The sequence below is a fragment of the Ornithodoros turicata genome, chromosome 1 (genome assembly GCF_037126465.1).
Source record: "Ornithodoros turicata isolate Travis chromosome 1, ASM3712646v1, whole genome shotgun sequence".
NCBI lineage: Eukaryota > Metazoa > Arthropoda > Arachnida > Ixodida > Argasidae > Ornithodoros > Ornithodoros turicata.
Genome location: NC_088201.1, coordinates 75,435,681 through 75,456,237, shown reverse-complemented (window position 1 = coordinate 75,456,237; position 20,557 = coordinate 75,435,681). Strand labels below are relative to the sequence as shown.

Genomic DNA, 20,557 nt, shown 5'->3' with positions numbered 1-20,557 from the left:
TATTGCCTTCTGTTTTCAAGTTGTATTGGTAGAGTTGCCCAGTAGTGACTATTCATGCATCGATTTATCGTGTATACTGAGAACGTAGAGAACAATACAGAGACGTCAATTCTGTTGTTAAAGTTCAGGATGCGCCTAATGGAGTGGATACTGCGTATACATCATACATCATGCCTCACTGCCCTGCGTGCTTCACTGCCAGCGAGGTCCAAATAAGACCGAAACAGCTGCCCAGTCTTCAAATGACAATGCCTCAGTACTGAATTACACATGCAAATCTTAGGCGCAGCTGTATTGGAGTTTCGAAATCTTTCTTCGCCAAATAAATCACATTTCTAAGCAGATTGTGGCTCTTCGAAAAACAAAGTTTCAATGAAAATCACGTAGGGGAATGATGACCAGAAGTGAGAGACGGTGAATCAGTCTCACAATATACACTTTCACTGGAATGCTCGATGTCAATTAAGGGTGTACGCCCAAATGTGTCCTCACACTTTCAACTGTGGTTCGTTACATCCTGCAACCTTACCACTGCGCGTTCTCACTCATATCCCCATATAGAGTGTGTCGCGCTATATATGGTGGTGTAGAGTGCCCGTTAAAGTGTTACTACGGACTAAAAATGATGTTTATTTTATTTCGTGTTATAAATCAACCTCACTCCAAAAATCACTATGCAAAATATCAATGAAGCCAGTGAACGGAACTCTCCTATAGCAGGGGTGGTAGTGCCACACTCCCGTCTCGTACAAATGCACAAGAATTTCCTGCACTACCCCCTCGATCTGCACCAGGTGAACGAGGGTCGCTGAACACAATCGCGGCTAAGCCTATCACAAGCAGCCACCCACCGCCTCCTCGTCCATCAAGGCAGATTACAAACACTTAGGCCAGTGTGACGGAACCAGCAGGCACGAGGAGACAGTTACCCTCATCAGCCTCTGAAGATATGCCTTCTCTGGGACTCTTCTCAGCGGTACTCGCTGCCCTTAAGGCAATTGTCTCTGCTTTTCCTGGTGTGTCGCAACTGCCCGAGGTACAAGCGCTTCTGGCACTGGAGGCATTATCTTCGCATCAGCATGACGGCATTGTATAGAAAGGCCATGGCAATGCAGTGGAATCCTCGAAGCCTGCGTAACAAGCTCCCTGATTGTAAATTACATCTACAACAGTACAAGTTCCCTTTCATAGCTATATGCGAACACGGCATGGATTCTACACATCGCGTCAATGGATACACAATCTACCGATCTCATCAATCCACTGAGAGCAGAACAGCGCTATACGTTCGCAATGACCTCGTTGCTGCGCAAATCGGGTCAGTTTGTCATCGCTCTTATGATTACGTCACCTGCAGGATCCGCCTTGGCCCAATGCTGTTAACGGTCGTCAGTATCTATATCCGTCCCGCGGTACAGGTCCCGTGGAGTGACATCGAACGCTTACTTGGTTCTCTGAAAGCCCCGGCGCTTGTTCTGGGTGGCTCTAATGCACATAACTCGGCCTGGGGAAGCCGAAGGACGGACGGTAGGGGAAGGAGGTTGTTGGAGGCAATGGAGAATAATAACATGTGCCTGCTGAACAACCGCGAGCCCACTTACATGCGATCCCCAACGTCACTCGATGTATTGGACCTCTCGTGGTGCTCAACCGACATAATTCGTCACTTGTCGTGCGCTACGGACGTCGACTCTAGAGGTAGCGATCATTTTCCTCTATATATTTCACACAACAGACTGCCTCTCTCAGCAACTACTGGAGTGATTTCTTTCACAAACTGGAGACTTTTTCGTGCGGGCCTCAGAACATCTGTGCACACCGGTATGTCCCCAGAGGAATACCGCCTGATGAAAGCTAAAGTAACACGAGAACTTAAGGGAGACAGGAAGCCTTGGCGTAAGTTTTGCCACCACCTTTCACCGTTTGATCCGGCCATGAAGATCTGGCGGACAATCCGATCTCTGAAGGAGGCGCCCCCTCAAAAGAATCATCTCGCGGCCTTGGCTATCGTTAAGGGTGTAGACGAAAACGCGCTAGCGACGGACTTCTGTGTGGTACTAACAACTCCGGCGGCTGCCCCGACCACGCCACTACATCGCAGTTTTGTCCACAGTTTGACAGCTGAACTTCACCAAGACTGGCCCCGTCCCCCGGAAGTTATGAACCGCGACTTCACACTAATCGAGCTAAATGCAGCGTTGAAGCTTGTGAACGCCGGCTCGTCCCCTAGACCCGATAAAATCACCTATGCCGCCCTGCGAAACCTTGACGGGCGGTCACTCCAAGCTCTCCTTCATGTGTATAATACGTCTTGGCAACAAGGTTTTTTACCACATACATGGAAGGAGGCATTGGTTGTTCCCATCCTAAAACCAGGCAAGCCCCCAAATGCCCTATCCTTCTTTCGCCCTGTGAGCCTGACAAGCTGTATTGGGAAACTGATGAAGAGAATGGTTTTGCATCACCTCGACTGGTGGCTCGAAAAACAACGTGCGTTCCCTCACGAAATATGCTGGATTTCGTCGCCACCGAAGCTCCATGGATCCAGTTCTCGACCTAGTCTCTACAGTTCAACATGCTCGTGCCCATCGACGGATCGTCCTATCGGTTTTCCTCGACATAAAGCGCGCATATGATACCGTCTCGCACGTTTCTGTGCGCACGCCTTGCGCTCGTTTGGGGTATCCGGTCGGCTCTTCATCTGGCTCCAAGACTTCCTCACGGACCGAACTGTCGCTGTCCGTACGTCCCAAGGCCAAAGCCCTCAGCATCCTGTTCGACAAGGAGTCCCCCAAGGAAGAATTCTCAGCCCGACACTCTTTAACGTGGTGATGACCGGCCTACAATCAGTAATTCCTCGTAAAGTGTCGTTTTCCGTGTATGCAGATGACGTCGCCCTTTGGACAGTAGGAAAATCACGCCCAGCCATACAGCGCCGCCTGCAGTTCGCTTTAAATAATATCCATACGTACCTTACGCACCTTGGGATGGACCTTTCACCCGAGAAGTGTGTCGAGCTCCCTTTCACGCGCAAAGCTATGGTCAATTTCCCTCTTTGGCTTGGTACAAAGAAGCTTGAGCCGGTACGCTTCCACCGCTTCCTTGGCGTGGTAATCGACTCGGACTTGCGCTGGGCTCGGCACATTAAACACCTTGAAACTAAAGTGCAGCGATGGCTCCCCGCAATTCAACATATTTCTGGCTCAGGATGGGGCTGTAATCAGCGTTCCCTGCTCGCGGTTCACGCGGCATTGGTGAGGGCAACTGTGCTTTACAGCCTTCCTATTATGCACAGGATATCAATAACTTCATTAAATACACTTCGGTCCCTGTTTGCTCGAAGCCTTCGTCGATGCCTCGGAGTTCCAAGAATGACTGAAACTCGGCAAGTACTGGCTGAAGCTGGTGAGCTCCCGATTCAGGTTCTCCGTGAACGTGAAACGGCTCGGCACTTCCTCCGTTCGCGTGCTCACATTCCCCGCCACCTGCTCCTCAGGAAAATTCGATACCGCCCTGACAGCGACTTCTATCGAGTAGCGCAGAGGACACGCCAGACTCTCACTGGCTTCATAACTAAGGACACCATACCGCCGGAAGCCCCCTGGTTTCTACCGGTACCGCCCACTTTTGTACGCCTTCCATACCTTCTGGAAAGAAGAGATCAGGTTTTCATGCTCTGGCTGGTTTTCATCAGGCTCATGCTCAGGTTTTCATGCTCAGGATTTCATGCTCTGGTAGACGAGAAGTTTTCTACGTTTACGGCAGCATATACCGATGGCGCATCCCATAACAACAAGTCCGCCTCAGCATTCGTCATACCATCCGGAGGCGTAGTGCACGGAAGACGCCTTTCACATCCAACCTCCTTCACAGCTGCGAGACTCTATGCCGTCCTTTTCTTTCTACAACACATCGCTGATTTTACACCGCGGGAATGGGCAGTCTTCACAGACTCCAAATCTGCACTTCAAGCAATTGAAAATTCCGGCATACGAGGCCCATCCGCACCCCTAGTCACAGATGTGTTAATGGCTTACCACACTATCTACGCCGCAGGCCACAGGCTAGTTCTCCAGTGGGTTCCAGCCCATTGTGGTGTCGTGGGGAACGAGCAGGCCGACAGCGCCGCAGAAGCAGCACTCTCGTATCGGAAACGGACCAGTATTGTACTGCTGAGAGGAGACCGCCGTTCAATTCTGCGACGCCTAGTGACACCCCTGGCTTCCCGCCAATGAACAACCGACATTCTTCCCCCCCTCTATGTTGAGCAGAGTTGATCCAACGCTCGCTTTCCGCATGCCACGAAACACCTCTCGTCAAGATGCTGCATTAATCCACCGAATGCGCCTCGATGTGGCCTTTACAGCTCAGTGGCGTTACCGCTTGAGACAAGTTGACTCTCCCACCTGCTGCCACTGTGGTGTTCTTGAGGATCTGGAGCATATTCTTCTTCATTGCTCCCACTACGAACCTTCCCGAACCACACTCTCCGAGTCTCGTCGTCAGCTAGACTCTCGCCCCTTCTCCCTATCGAAATTGCTTGGTCCCTAGCCTAATCCAGCCCAGCAACGCTCTGCGCTCAAAGCTCTTCTGACATTTCTGGACACCATCGGACTTCGATCGTTATTGTGAACGGGCTCGTTATTTTATACCCCACATTCCCACCAGCAATGGGGTAGAGTATCGCCTGTGGCGATGAACCTCCCCACTCTCCAAAGCCAAAAATAAAGTTGTTGTTGTTATTCCTATAGCAAGCCTCCCAGTGGCTGTGGCGGTGAGAAGACATAAATTGAGCTTCGGGGAGCAACGTTGCCAGACGCATTGCGGATTGCCCGCCCCTATGAGATATCATACTTCCCAAATCAAGAAGTTATTTTTTGGGATACTTCCCCTTCACAAAGGAAGGTTTCACCAACGTCGGTTTAAGTACAAGCTGCGTTTACATAAACTCGACCGAAGCGGGTCGGGTTGAGCTGTCGGGTCCCACTCGCTCATGTAGGCGCTGTCGGGTCGTGTTGACCCGCATCGCGTCGAGTCAACCCGACGGTATGGGGTAGGTTGACTCGACTCGACACGCTCGGACTAGGCTCAACGCTCGACTCGCTAGGCGCCGCTGCGATCGCCTCCGGTTGGAACGAGTTCACGTAGACAGCGTCGGGTCGGGTTCGACTCAACCAGCTAGTCAACTCGACCCGCTTCTATCGAGCTCAAGTAAACAAGGCTTCAGTGCTCATCTGAGGTCTATAAGCTGGGCTCCGTACCACAGGCGGAAGGTTTAAGTTAAACCAGCTTTACCTGCACTAACTCGTCGTTCAACTCGCCCACTCTACTTAACTGCAGGGATTTAGGGATAATATGCAGGGATTGCAGGGACTAAACTGCAGGGAACCGTTATTTTTTCAGTTCGGTTGAACTGAATTGAATTGAAAATTTATTTCACATTGTGGCAAGTACAATGTGGGCGGCACAGTGCGAAAAGCTGCAAGAAGAAGGTTGACAAGGCTTGGGCAAGGCTTGGGTTCACGTTCGGGCATATTGGTTCGGCTCGGATTCAGCTCCGTAGCAGTGCAAAATATCAGTTCGATCCGGTTCCGGAAAGTGAATTTTGAGTGATTGCCATGGGTTAAAAGCAAGCACATCCTTACCATTCTCAAACAGCACAAATGTACTTTTGTTGCCGACACAGCAGTGGTTCACAGCAACACTACGTGTTACAGATCTGCGTTTCAGGTGCAACGTGCATGCTGTACTCTCTGTTCACTCATCGTATACAGCCTGTTACATCGTGCTCAGGGACTGGCTGTTATTTTCAGAACCCAAAATGAAAACTTGGGGTTGACGACAAAAATCGCGTACAAGCAGGCCTGCAACTAACGAAAGGAAGACCTCAAAAGTAACGCAACTGAATGAATAATGCAGAACATCTTCATGTCTGTGGAAGCTATATCTTGGAAGGGGAAAATCCATACCATGGAAGGGGCGGAGAAGTCCTCCTCCTCCATGTGAAGACCCTATGGAATACCCCCAGACCCCAAAATATTTTCCTGGCTACCAAACTGCTCGTTGCCTTTCCCAGATTTGCAGATAAATTTGATAGCTTTGTTCGACTATGACTGCTACCCTAATATTGCGATGAAGATACACGCGCGCCGCTCAATCCACTCCAGCCAAATAAATAAATAAATATTTCTGCTTCATCGGATGGAGACTATATATTATCTCCAATAGTTGGTATCGTTGCATTATGTGGCTGCACATATTTTCGGTAGCGAACGTAAACAATTTGCGCTTTATACCCTCTGAACGGCAGGTTATATTGCAAACTGCGGTCTCACCTGCAAGGACACCATCGCTGACACCAACTAGACCTACCTCGCACGCAAAAGCCAAGACTACCGAAGGCTCTCCTGCCGTGAGTACGGTTTCATATTATAAGATTTCTGTCCAGACGAGAAGATTTTCGTTCTGAAAAGCGCTCTCCTTAACATTACGTTCGTGTCTTTGCATCAGTCACGTCGCTTTAAGGATTTCCGGTAGCGAAATAATAATAAATATATTACACTCAATGTGTGTCAGTGCGCCAAGGAAACGAGTGGGACGCCGAACCTGACACCAGGAGGATCAACCTTCGACATGAAGGGGCAAGCTAACGTCACCCCTGAGGTGAGCACAGTTTTGTTGGGATGTGTAGAAAATATGATGTGATGTCCCCCGTTTCCGAAGAAACGGCGCACAACATTAAGGAATAAAAGGGGATAGACTCACGTGGGCAGCCGTAGAGGCGAGAATGACACCATGCATGTTTAACAAAGAAAAGCACGATCTAATATGAACACAATTAAACGCGACGTTATTATTCGCTTCGTACGATGGATAACACAAAACGCGTCAATAACAAACATGAAATAAAACGAACGTGGCATTGTCCACTTTAAACTACCGGCGTCGAAAACTCACACGGGAAGTACAAATGCGGGAGACGTAACATTGCGGCAAGAATGACTGAACCTGACCCCCGTGACCCCCGACGACACCGCAAGACGATGCCATGGACGATAGCGTGGCATTGCTCTGAAGACGGCTTCGGCAGTGACCTACGCGGCCGGCTCTCCAGGCTCTGGCCTTCGGTTGCTGTTTCCGTCGATCTTCATCCGCTCCGGTTTCCATTATTGTTCCCCTGTCCGTGTAGCAACAGTAGCGAACACTTAAAAGCCAACTTTGCCACATAGCACGCTCCTAGCCAACCATCCCCACTGACATCGTTCTTTCCCTAATTCGCTGAAAACGGGGGATGGGGGGGGGGACGTATGCAGTTTTCGTGGTATTATGTAGTTCATTATTACCACTTGGCGTGCGCCCCCATTTTCATCAGCTCAAGGCATGGAGGAAGGAAACACAAGGAGCGGCCTCTCCGTGAGTTTTCTATCGGGACGAGCGTAGGCGGCTTCGCCTTGCATTCTGGGATGCTCCTGTTTACCACGTGACCGCTCACGTGACCCTCCAAACAGCACGGCGCCACCGGAGCAGACGACGCGAGCTATAGTTGTATCACAGCTCAGATGGCAGTATTGCGTTGAACGCGTGCTTGCACTTTATTTCTGTATGTTCGGATGTTTACTCTTCTATTAGAAGACCAGTCACAGTGTGCAGAACGCAAAAGGAGAACGCGGGACCGGAAACATCACGTGTGGCAACGGTGACTTCCAACGTATGTGCGTTTCTTGATAAAGTGGTAACGAATGCCAAGGGCGCACCGCGAAATAAGTACTGTGGCGGGGGGGGGGGTATGTTTATTAAGAAGAAAAAAAGAACGGTAAGCCAGATGGATGTCGGTGTGTTATTCCAAAAAAAGAGTGAAATGGGGTAGACAAAAAAGGCAAAGAAAAAAGAAAGCAAAATGAAACAAAAAGAAAAATGAAGAACACAAAACTAAAGCTGAAGAATCACACACTCTGGCGGGATCTTATGATGTATGTAGAACTGGTATAGAAATAAGAGGAAGGAAGAACAGAAAAAAAAAAGAAAAAACAGAGAGAACGTAAACAGTGTACATGTGCACAACTGAAGGCATTACGCCTTTGAAAACTGACTGCAAAAGGAACAAAACGCATTGAATCCTCGGTGTTTGACCCGAAATGCGCGCCATATTATGAATATGGTCAATGAAATGGAGCAGCGGGAGTTGAACCCGCTCCCAACAGATATGCGTTCCGAAGATTCTACTGTTACACCCCACTGGCAGCTGCTGGTACCTTTTCGACCGCTTCGTTTCATTGATCTGATTGCTTTGGGCGAAATTCAGGCTATGTGTTGTGTTTTTCTTTCTTGTCTTACTTTCTACTGTGATGAGTATGGTGGGCGGATACATATTTTACAAATTGCAAGATGCATTTTTGGGGTTGGTGCCTCTTCGCTCTTTTGACCCGGGCGCGCCAAGCCCCAAAGGTTGGTGTCAGTCTCTTAGCGGGACTTCCCGGGGGAGGCGGCGCCCCCCCTAGTTCATGTTCCGGGGGGCATAGGCGCCCCCCCCCCCCCCCCCCCGCAGTCGGCGCCTATGGACAGGACGTAATGGCGACTTTGACTCGAGCTACCGCCAGAGGGTGGCTACGCTAGCCTGGAGGAAAGAGCCGCTCCTTGTGTTTCCTTCCTCCATGGCTCAAGTGATAATGTTGCGACGTCCGGTGTGCAATCGTTCGGGATGATCACCCGCAGAGAGGAAGACAGAAGGCGGCTCTGGGGATGCCGTCACTATAAGGGAGGGGGGGGAGAGAGACATGACGTCGCACAGTACAATCAGGGAGCGCCCTTTGTCGATCCAGGCCGGCGGCCTAGGACCTGTGGGAATGGTAATGAAAGGGCTTGCCGTTGTCGGCCTAACAGAGGTGGACAACAACTGGCGCCTTGGGGGAATGTGCGTCCTGGGCCGACTTCTCAGGGAACTGCGCCAACATATATCTGAAATCGTCTGAGGGAACCCACGAAAAACGCCAGAGAGCCGGCACCGGGATTCGAACAACGGGTACCTTCCAGTCTCGACGTGACATGGCCAGTACGCTAACCACTGAGCCACGCGAGCTGGTCGGCCTGGTACTCGATTTTCAACTTGTCGTTATTCGCCACGAGCTGTTGCGGCTTTGGAGCGCGAATTTTAAAGGAGCATCGAAGTGACATTTAACATGGCTCGAAACCCCGCCTCATCTGTGGAGCTGTCCACCAGGTGTCACCATGTAAAATATTTTCGCTCTGCGGCGTATTGTCACTGCGCAATCAAATTTACAAAAGACAGTCGGAGAAAGCAGTCGCGGCTGAGAGATACGAGCCACGCGTGGCGTAGAAACTGCTCAGTGCCTGTTTTCTTCGTTTTTCTTTTTTTTTCTCTCTCGGCTCACGCACCGCTTATATATGCTTGAGCTGTGCCGTTGGACGTCACTAGTCACATGCCGGAGCTCATACGTCACGACGTCTTCTCGTTCGCCGATGCGCTCTTTGCATGTGAGGATGATTTTTGAAAGGTGTGCGGAAGAGAGCCTTCGGGCTCGCTCTGTAGGTCACCTGCGCTCATCGTTCTTTCGCAGGAGCTCATTTTATTCGTTGCAGAAGGTGTCGCAGCGAGAATATTTTAGGGGTCACTTCCATGTAGAGCCCTGCACCATCCGCGGATGAAAGCGTATATCCGCGGATATCCGCAAGATACTTGCGGATTCGGATGAAAATTTAGCACTTCCTGCGGTGTGCGGATCGGATGCGGATGGCTCGAGGTCGGATGCGGATGTGAAAGCAGCGGATCGGTAGCGGATCGGATGCGGATATACCGCGTGCTGTATTTTTCTACCAGCAATTTCGTTCTATTGCGCGCCGACAGCGAGCGCATGGTCGGGTTCACCTTTGACCATGCACGGCCAAGACGGGAGAGGAGGCATTCTGGCATCTCGAACCACGCGAGCACCGGCGAGGTAGCGTTCCACGCGTTGCAGAAGTCTCTCCATATCGCGTTTGTTGAAAGGTTTACCTTTGCTTATCGTCGTGAGACCTTCCGTGACAGCATGGAGACATCCGAAATTATACCAACATATGATTCCTGCGGTCTTTACGCGCCCTACGAAACTTGCGGATTTTGCGGATCGGATGCGGACGGTGCGTTTTGCTCAGACACGAATAACGTGTGCGCGGATGCGGGTCGGATGCGGTGCAAAAAATCTCATCCGCGCAGGCTCCTTTAAATATAACGATGGCTATGTAGAAGTTGAAGATGGGGCCCTGGCGTCAGCAAGTCGAGCGGAGAGACTGTGAGCGCCTGTGCACATGTCATTGAATATCACTTGTGAGTCAGCGCCGGAAGTCGCTCGCATAAGCGAAAGTCGGCATACTTTACCGAGGACTTTTCACTTAGCTGTGCAAACGCGAAGCAGACGACAGTCCACTGCGCTGCGCTTACATTCGTGGGCATGACCCACGTCATCGTAATGTTACTACCGCTGGGACTTCCTTATCTCCAGAGGCAGCGCGTATCTTCAAAACTCGTTTATTTAATACGTGAGCTGTTTTTGGAAGAGAAATTTGGCCCAGTAGACTGCGAAGCGATGCCAAACGTTACGGTATCCGTCCCATACACATGTTTCCGGATGCGGCAGTCCCTTTAAATGAAGCTGTGTAAGTCGGAGCTCACCCGTAAGATTGAAATTGACACTACGCTAATTACAAATCAATCAATGACAATAAATATAAGTTGATTGTGGGCATGCGTGGTCGCTGACAGATAAATCGTATTCTTCATATGTTCCTTCTTTCCATCTCTATTATTAGTGTCACGTCCGATGTTCCGACAAGAACGATAATTGTAACACAAACGTTCCACACTGTTATTTTGCACACACAAAAAGAAAAAAACTCAAAAAACGACAATGCAATGTTGAAAAAGCGACAGGAACGAAAAGTGTTTGCACGCAAGCGACTCCGGTTGAACATGATGGAAATTGATGTTCTGAAGCTGGAACACCGAAGAAAGGACAAACACACAAAGGCTCAAGTGCCTAAGAACAACAATCAACGATGAAAAAAGGAAGTCACTGAAAGGTTAGCCAGGTGCAGGACTCGAACCCACATCTTCTGGAAGTCATTGGCGAGGCGTGTTAGCTTAGCTTAATCGGTAGAGCACTGGACCTTTAATCCAGAAGATGTGGGTTCGAGTCCTGCAGCTGACTAACCTTTTCAGTGACTTCCTTCTTTCCTCGGTTATGTGCGTCCGGCTCCCGCAAGAGAGTGTGCATAGCTGGCGGTCCAGTGACTGATTTTACAATAGGATTCGCATTATCCACGGCTCTTGTCTTTCGCGCGTGCACGTGTTTCGCCCCTATTCCTCGTGCAAATCAAGGGCCAATTGTAATTACAGTTTACGCTGTGCCGTTCCTTCGGCGCCATTTTGACCCCGCGAAATGTCAAGTGAGCACTTCACTTTATAGAGCTTTATTGCGGTCCTTTGGTTTTCGCAGCCCGAAGACTTGACGAAATTTCGGGATTCGGCACTGCTCAAGTCTCTTTCATCTCACCTGGCTGAGCGCAGTCTCTCCAGCCCAACAACCTCCCGCCGAGTGCCCAATTACACCTTTGTCATTATCACACTTGCCGTCTTACTCTTCGCCTTTGGCTACCTCTACTTTGCTTACTTTGCTCGATATGTTGTCCATGAGCAAAGACTTCCACTGTGCGAAACGAAAGCCTGCGCTACTTACAGAGGCATGCTCGAAACTTCGATGAATTTAGGGGTAAATCCCTGCGACAATTTCTATCTATACGTCTGCGGCACGTGGGAAAAGAACCGTAACGTTCCGATGTACAAGCAACACTTAGAGCGGTTCTTCAAGAACCTCTTCAACAAGCTAGAAGAGACGGTTCCATCTCAGCATCAGAACGCTGTTCAGAAAGCTGTACGTTTTTTCCAGTCGTGCAGAATTGCTGCATTTGCCAGCAGACCTAAGGGTGGAGAGTATGAGGTACTGAGGGACATCTGGACCAAATGCGGGATTTACTGGCCACACATAAACAAGGACGCAAATATCCCGAAGACACTCATTTGCATTTTTGAGGCCTTCTACATGAGCAACGTCTTAGGCATTGCGAAACGGCATGACACTCTGCTCCCATATGTATTTCCAGGTGAAGATATGATCCGACAACACCAGTATAGTCTACAGATCAAGCAAGTGAATCGATACCATGAATATTATGAGGGCTTGAGAGACCTCATGAAAAGTGCAGATTCCACAAAGGAAGATGACCAAGCCTACGATGACTTTGTCCGTGTCGAAAATACTATCAGGGAACAGCTCCTGAAAGAAATTCGGGTCTCTTCGGAAACGGTGCGAATGAATTTGAGTCAGCTGGCTGAACTCACGCCTAATATAAGTGAACTCAGATGGGAACAGGTCTTCAAGTCAGAGTTTCATCTAGAACACACACCAGTGGACGTTTGCAATACAGAATACATAAAGGGGTTTAATAAAGTGCTTGGAATAATTGGCGAAGTCGAACTACATCGTTACATCGGTTGGATAAATGTCCAGCAGATGGCGCCATACGTCAATCGCAAATTCTTCTCAGTCTACGCGGGAAGAAACGACATAACTGTCGCGGACCTTCAGACCTGTTTGTACCGGACTGAATCGTACATGGGTTGGGCAACCTTCGGAAGCTACGCAACTCAGTATTTCGACACTAACACTCGTGAAGACATGCATCATATAATTCGTTCCATTAGCAGGACTGTGTCCCAGAAACAGCCCTGTTGTACAACGGAAATGGAGAACCAATCAGACGTGGGCTCGACCGTACAGCGGAGCTTGGACGAACTCCTATTTTATGCTGACAGGTGAGTATATTATGTACGCATGCTTTAGAGCAACAGCCTTTACAGAGCAATCTGCCATACTGTATGTCATTTCATGAACGCTGTTCTTTAATCGAAATATAGAACTGAGGCTAGATGTTGTCCCTTTGTGTACTACTTTGTGTCACTACGGTAAATGAGAAGATGCCGACCGCCTGGAGTGTGTCAATCTGTGTCAGGGCTCAGGAACCCGCGGCCTGCTTGGGGTCCAGTTACTGTCCGCCTGTGGCTTGCGCTATTATGGCCCAGCACAGACCAAGCGCGCGACAAACACTCTGCTGCTTAGGAGTTGTTGTTGGTTATGAACTTAAGGAGAGGTTATCCAAGACTGGGCTGGCACGGCAGAGGGCGGCACGGCAAGCCAATTCCTCAGACAAAGGCACGCTCTCTGTGTTGCCTTTCCCGATCTTCCGTTGACGAAAGGTGTTTGTTGTACTCTGTCACCATAACTTTGTGACTGCAATAAGCCACAGAAATTGCGAGATCTCAGTACGTTACGCGTAAAAAGTAATAGTTAAAGGAATTTTCAGCTTGTGCGACCGTTTAATAATTGTGGCATGTTAGTTTATAGTTACTTTGAAACGGTTTCAAATATGTTCTGTGGCCTCTGGAAAAATATGGGCGAGGGGTGAGGTTGAAATGTGGCCCTTAGGATTGCAAAGGTTCTCAACCCCTGGTCTAGGTGAACGTGAATGTGACTGGAAATGCACACGAACAGAAGTGTTTATCGATCTCATACGTTGCCATACCAGTACTCGATATCTGGTGCGGCCTCATCGAGCGGAATAAGGTCGAAACAGCTGTTTTCAGTGCTGGTAATGCGACGTTTGAGTGCTCATAAACGCAATACGCGTACGCTGCAGCCAAAGAGCTTCGGCTTGTTTTTTTTTTTTTTTTTACGCAGACTTAAGGCTGGATAAAGTCCCTTCGGGGTATGGCTGTAATAACCCTCCCAATTTAATAAAATTCACAGTCATTTCATAAACTCCAAAAATATATGTTGAACCATGTTCCAAATGAATGCGAACAAGGGCCTGTCCGAACCTTGTGCGATGACTGAATCTCTTTCGAGAGAGGAAGGAGCTTGCGGAGCCATTTTTAACTTTTTCGTCCACACGCTTACCTCAATGCAATTTCATTAGAATCATCTAAGTATGCTCTACCGTTTAACGCCACAAGTGCCGGCGTAAAGCATGCGGAATGGCCCCGAAATGGAAGCAAAACATTCCCGGCAAAATTTTCCCATGTTTGACCCCTATATTATAACCGCTGCAATACTTATTGGGATAATTTTTGGTGAAATTGTAGTCCAACATCACATATATCAGCTGCTGTAAAAATGTGTTGCACCACGTTACGTCTTCGCAGAGGCAGCCGTCGTCTGCTCGCACCGCTGTTGTCGAAGGTCCTCGTAGCCTCTTTTTCGCTCCGTCACTAACGTCGATATGACATAACAAACAAAGAATGACACAGTCCTGCTATAGAAGACGTACAAAAGTAGAAAATCACTTGAGTATGGAACATCTCAGTGTTTTTCTGCTTATAAGATTGGTATGAATCCGTAAATGATTTTGTTTCCACGACAAAAAAGCTCAATTATAATGCTAAAATACACAGTGTCGGGCTCCTGTCTATTCACTTCTGTAGCTGTAAGCCTACGCTATCGCGGGAATGACCTTCACCTAGTAGTGCAACATCCCGCATTCGATTCAGCGAAAGTGGAGCCGTTGCACTACACTCTCCCATTCGATCGAGAAACGTGCCACGGGAGCGCAGCACGAGCGCATGGAAATCCTGCACCAGCTCCGACGTTGGACGTTGGTGCAACGTTTTCGTGCACCATGAAGCAGACGACAAAATGAAATTTTGCAACGCGGAGTACTAGGTCATTTGCATTAATGAGGGGTGACCGAGGATCCGTGTGACCCGCATTTAACTTGACCTGCTTTTTGAATTCGTATCCATCACTCATTTCCTTCCTCCGGTCCCCTGACGACTGCCCTGTTTTTTCTTTTCCTCCTCAATTTTTCACGGGTTTCTCAACTGTTTCGCTCCTTCTCGCCTGGTTGAAGCCGCAGAAAATAGGTCGCTGTACACATGTAAATAAATAAAATATTCGATTAATATGGAAAAGCTCTCTGAAGCGCACAGTACCACAGAACTTAGTACTACAGGACAATGTATTTACATCAGTATATACACACGTACGTCACATATTTATTACGTACAACACGAATCAATCGCAACACGTTGGGCTGCCTCTCGTGGTTTTTGCATGTCTATTCCGCATTATTCTAGGCTCAGTGCAAGATTTTCACACTCAGTTGTTGCGGTGAATCTCCTCATCCCATCGTCATTCATGTAGTTGTTCTCGCACTGAGCTGAGACGTCAAACCTACCGGTGTCGGCTACATCGGAGATGGAGGATTTCGTACCCAGATATAGCAAGGCTGTCAGGCGTGCCTTGTCGTCTGGTATACACGGCCGACCCCCACTTGGATTTCTGGCAAATAAGGCGAGACTGCTTCGAATTCTCTCGACAGAGAATCCCGTGTCTTCTTCAACAAGCGAAATAACTTTTTGAACTCAAAGTAGGTGACTACCCTTCTCATAGTAAGTCCACCCTCTTCCTGCCCAAGCACACTCGTACAAAACGTTACCCGCTGTAATCAACAGTTTCGATATTGTCATCTTCTTCTTCCTCCTCACTACTTGACTCAATCAAGCACATAACGGTGGGCAAACAATCGCTCCTATCGAAAGCTATCAAAACGGCGGAGGGAAACATCAAACGCGTTCTTTATAAACATGGAAGAAGGAAACACAGGAGCGGCCCTTCCAACTTTTTGTCATTGGGACGGGCGTGCCTGCTTTCGCATTGCATTCTGGGATGCTTCTGTCTACCATGTGACCGGTCTGCAGGACTAGAAACATCATTCGTGGCAGCGACGTTTGTGTGACGACGTGGCCACGTTTTGTGTGTTTCTTGCTGAAGTGGTAAAGCATGCCAGTAATCAAACTTGTACAGCAATGGAGGAAATTAAAAATATCTGCAGCTGTAGCACAGCGCCAGCTTGGAAACGAATGATTCAAGATGACTCTCACAGACAGGGGTACGAAACAACCGATCAAGTACGTACTTACGAATGAAACGTTATTCCCATGACAGAGCTGCTTTCTGTTGAACAATAGCCGCAACCGCGGTAAGAACACGTTAACAAATAGTTGTTTCCGCAATGGTGCTCACATTTTACGAGTAAAGGACTTTAGAAAGGCATAAAAGCACGGAAAGCAGCGCGAGGAGCAAAGCGTTGCTAAACCGAAACTTTAGACAGGATCACATGGTGGACAGGAAGTAATGGCGGCTTTGACAGGAGCGATCGCCAGAGGGGTCCCATCGAAATCTGTTCGAAACGGCCGCGCCTGTGTTTCCTTCCTCCATGTTTAAAAACGGTTTCGCCTCCGGTCGTGGGAGCGGCCATCTTTAAGGTCACGTGTATGGTGACGTTTCCTGTGACGTGACCTGGACCTGTCCAGAACGTATTGCGCTCGCCCAGAACCCTTTCGTCCCTGGATCACCTGTGCGTTAAACTGTAGACCACACTTGCGTGATTCCGAACACACTCCTTTTCAGAACTAGTTCACCCATTTAAGAGGAACGAAAACCCAAAGTCTGGAGTTTTTCTCTTTTTTTTCCTGTGAGTAAAATTATATATTTTATATCCAGTTTACAGCGACAACAATTATATTTATTGCTCAAATACTCCTTTATGTGTACTGTCCTTGCGCCTGATTGAGGATTTGTGAACAAACTCTATGCACGCTGACAGACGACTAGATCGGTGAACAGTAAAAGCGAAAAATGGCGCCGCCGGTTTCCCCCTTTCTTTTTGTTTGGGGGTTGGGGGGGGGGGGGGTCGTCGCATGAGGTTCGGTCTTCTTTTGTTCGTATTCGTTGGGAGATTCGTTCAATATTTTTTCCCCTTTGAAATCAAAGGATATTCAATCTGTAGCCTTCCTCGTTTTAAAAATGGAACTACGCCGCTGTAAGGTACTGACAACAGTTAGCCAACAGAACACCTTTATGCGATGCCTAGAACTTCTGTCGTTTCTAGTTGTGAAATGTATTCAAATCTCTTTCAATACACGTACCTCGAACTTCAAACTGAACAGTACAGGCAGCAACCTCAAGAAATGGAAGTGCGTCACCCTTCTCGGCATGCTCTCTCGCAAGTGTTTCCACTCACTCTAAAAACAGAACTTCACCGCATAGCACGCTCTGCACCAACTATTGCCACGAATGATAGCGTTATTACTTCTGATTGGAAGAGAGAGGGGGGCGTACACCTTTTTGTGGCAATTATCATATATCCAAACTGACACAAAAAGGCGATTTCTGGCCGCGTTATCTGCCCTGATTTGTTGAAAACGGCAGGCGTACGGCTTTTTGTGACAATGATGAACAAAATAAGTGTCAGGAAAAAGGCGTACGCCCCCTGTCTTCAACAAATTAGGGCAGATAATGATATCATTCGAGAATATGGTTGACTAGGAGCGTGCTATTCGGTGAAGTTACTTTTAAGAGTGTACATGTCAAAGTATTGAAAGAGAAATAATTTTGCCACAGGTCATACACTCTTAAAAATGAACTTCACCGCATAGCACGCTCCAAGCCAACCATTATCTCGAATGATATGGTTATCTGCCCTGATTTGTTGAAAACGGGAGGCGTACGCCTTTTCTGTGACACTTATGCTGTTCATAGTTGTCACAGAAAAGGCGTACGCCTCCCGTTTTCAACAAATCAGGGCAGATAACCATACCATTCGAGATGATGGTTGGCTAGGAGCGTGCTATGCGGTGAAGTTCATTTTTAAGAGTGTAATTACGGAAATACCTTCCCTTCACGCTTAAAACAAAGCTTTACAACATAGCACGCTGAAAACCAACCACTGTCAAGAGTGATACCTCTAACACTCTTGATTTGTGGAATGCGTGGGACGTACGCCTTTTTGTGACAATTATCATTTCTGCATAAGTGTCACAATTCGGGCGTACGCCTCCCGTTTTCAACAAATCAGGGAAGAGAACGATGTCACTCGGGCTGATGGTTGGCTAGGCGCGTGCTATGTGGTGAAGTTCATTTTGAGGAGTGTTGAACGTACCTCCGCGGTCGAGCTGGGACATCAGAGGGGAGAGAATGTCGGCCATTCCTATTGGTTCTCGGCAACATGGATTCTACTTCTTATCGGAACCAATGGCAGCACGCATGACTCAGGAGACCACGCTATCAACGGTCTCCTAAGACTCTGTAAAGATAATTCGTGGATTGACGTCGAGAGACAACTATGATCATGAGTGACGAAACAGTGATGGTCGGTCGGCGGATTAAATTTTCCCACCTCAGGTTTGTCCGCACCTGGCACACCGCAGAAGACTGCGTGTCTAGGCAACTTGTACCCCGCCACTATGCTGTTGGCGTCCTCGTTTGGGCTCGAACCCGTTTCCTTGGGATCAGTCCACTCTTAAAACAGAACTTCGCCGCATAGCACGCTCCTAGCCAACCATCATCTCGAATGATATCGTTCTCTTCCCTAATTTGCTGGAAACAGGAGGCGTACGCCATTTTTGTGACAATTATGAACTGCATAAGTGTCACAAAAATGCGTACGCCTGCTGTTTTCGACAGATCGGGGGAAATAACGATGTCATTCGAGATGATGGTTGGCTAGGAGAGTGCTATGCGGTGAAGTTCATTTTTAAGAGTGTAGGCTGACTGATCCACCGAGGACTGTGAAGCCCGGGTACACTGTTAAAACACAATTTCACTACGTAGCACGTTCGTAGCCAACCATCCCGAATGATATCATTCTGTGCCCTTATTTGCTGACAACGGGAGGAGGCGCTTATCTGGGCATAATTATGCATATCCCAGATAGGCTCCTCCCCCTGTATTGAACGAACCAGGACACAATGGTATCATTCGGGATGGTGGTTGGCTAGGAGCGTGCTATGTGGTGAAGTTCTGTTTTAACAGTGTATTTAGTTCAACTTAGGTATTTCACTTATCCGCGGATCCTAGACAGAAATCGCACTTAGCCTGAATACGTTGTAGGAGCTATATCAAAGGCAAGACTGACTGCAATATTGACTTTTCTACTGAGTATGTCTCGAGAATGGGAAGGCGAATACCCGAGGGAGGTCCCACTCTGCGGCACGTGCAACATGTCTCCATTCTGTAGGCAGACGAACAATGGGAAACCTTACGTGTAACATCACGGCCCCATTATTATTATTATTATTATTATTATTATTATTATTATTATTATTCCAAGGAGATGCTGGTGTTGATGGCAATGGTGATGCCGTGAACGATGCGGATGAGAGCTACAATTTATTTCCTGTCCTATTCTGTATAGGAGCATTTGTATCAGTTCGGAGAATTGTAAGGTTAGGGGGGAATGCTTTTCGTTCCGTTCCAGGTTTGGCGACCCGCAAGCCATGGATGTTATACTCTCCAATATCAGCGACATGGGAAACCACGTCCTGCTTAACTGGATGGACGCGTCCAAGGGTTTCACTAAAATCGATTACGATCTCTTCGGTTCCATTAGCAGCTCTTTTCAGCCGCAAATGCAACAGACATATTACACGTTCTTTAATAGCAATGAAAAGCGCTTCTTGATGCCACCTTATGCTGCGATGCTACCACTCTACCACAAGAACATCAGCAATGCGGTCAAGTATGGTGCTTTGGGGTCTCTGGTAGCGGACGCTGCTACAAAACTCCTGTACGACAACTACTTATTTCTACCGCAAAAGTGGCGATGTTTCAGTGACTCTGTAGACGGTGTTAGAAACGACACGGAGGCCGCGGCTTTGTCGTTGCACTTGGCCTGGAAAGCATTCCAGAGCGTGGCTGCTACGGGAACTCGTCCACTACAGACGCTGTCGGACGCGCAGCTGTTTTTCGTGGCCGCCTGTCTGCTAATGTGCGGCGATGGGACCGATGGGACACGTTTCGTTCATAAGTGCAATGAACCATTGAAGCGCAGCGTGGCGTTCTCCGAGGCGTTTTCCTGCCCACGAAATTCACCGATGAATTCCGAAGAAAAATGTGTTTTCTTCTAGTGTGATATGGGAGCACCTCTCTCTGTGTATTGTATATAATGTTTCAGCAACGCTATTTGTAAAAGGCCAGCGAAAATAATACAGCCATGCTTACGTAGCAAAAGCAACATGCAGCCTACGCACTGCTGGTCTGTCTGTCTTCTCTGCTCTTGGGCGGGATTCACAATAAGCTCGTACGAGAAAGTTGCGACGAAGTCTAGATTCACGAAGGGCGTGCGTCGCAAAATTCTCGCAACTTAAGGCGGAATCCTGTGAGAGCTCCCGAGCGGTCTTACGAAGAGAGATGGCGGTGGACTATCTACTACCCGGCGGTGGAATTGTAGGCGCAGGCGCCAGTGTAGGCCAGGCTAGCGGAAATGAGATCACAACTCTGGGGCGAAATATTATCAGGGTTCACCCGGCCATGGTAACCTAGAATGATAAACGAATTTTAATGGTAGCCCACCATAACTTTTCGTCTAGAGTTAGTTCAGGTAAATGTTTCAGTGTTATCCCTGTGATCTACTGTAATATTACTACGAACAAGATTGAATCAGAAATGCA

General features: G+C 48.3%; 1 protein-coding gene and 1 non-coding gene across 5 annotated transcripts in view; both read left to right on the top strand.

Moving 5' to 3' along the window:
• LOC135401024 (endothelin-converting enzyme 2-like) overlaps positions 1-20,126 on the top strand; it is a 29,600-nt gene extending 9,474 nt beyond the window's left edge. For all 4 annotated transcript variants that reach the window (XM_064633158.1, XM_064633150.1, XM_064633132.1 and 1 more), the window contains 4 exons: positions 6,311-6,412; positions 6,577-6,663; positions 11,490-12,865; positions 19,366-20,126. In XM_064633158.1, the coding sequence (XP_064489228.1) occupies positions 6,311-6,412; positions 6,577-6,663; positions 11,490-12,865; positions 19,366-20,014 (2,214 nt within the window). In that variant the 3' untranslated portion in view covers positions 20,015-20,126. The remainder of the gene's footprint in view (positions 1-6,310; positions 6,413-6,576; positions 6,664-11,489; positions 12,866-19,365) is intronic.
• On the top strand, positions 11,129-11,201 carry Trnak-uuu (transfer RNA lysine (anticodon UUU)). Its single transcript has one exon. It is a non-coding gene; the product is annotated as a tRNA-Lys (tRNA).
• Positions 20,127-20,557: the final 431 nt, after the last annotated feature.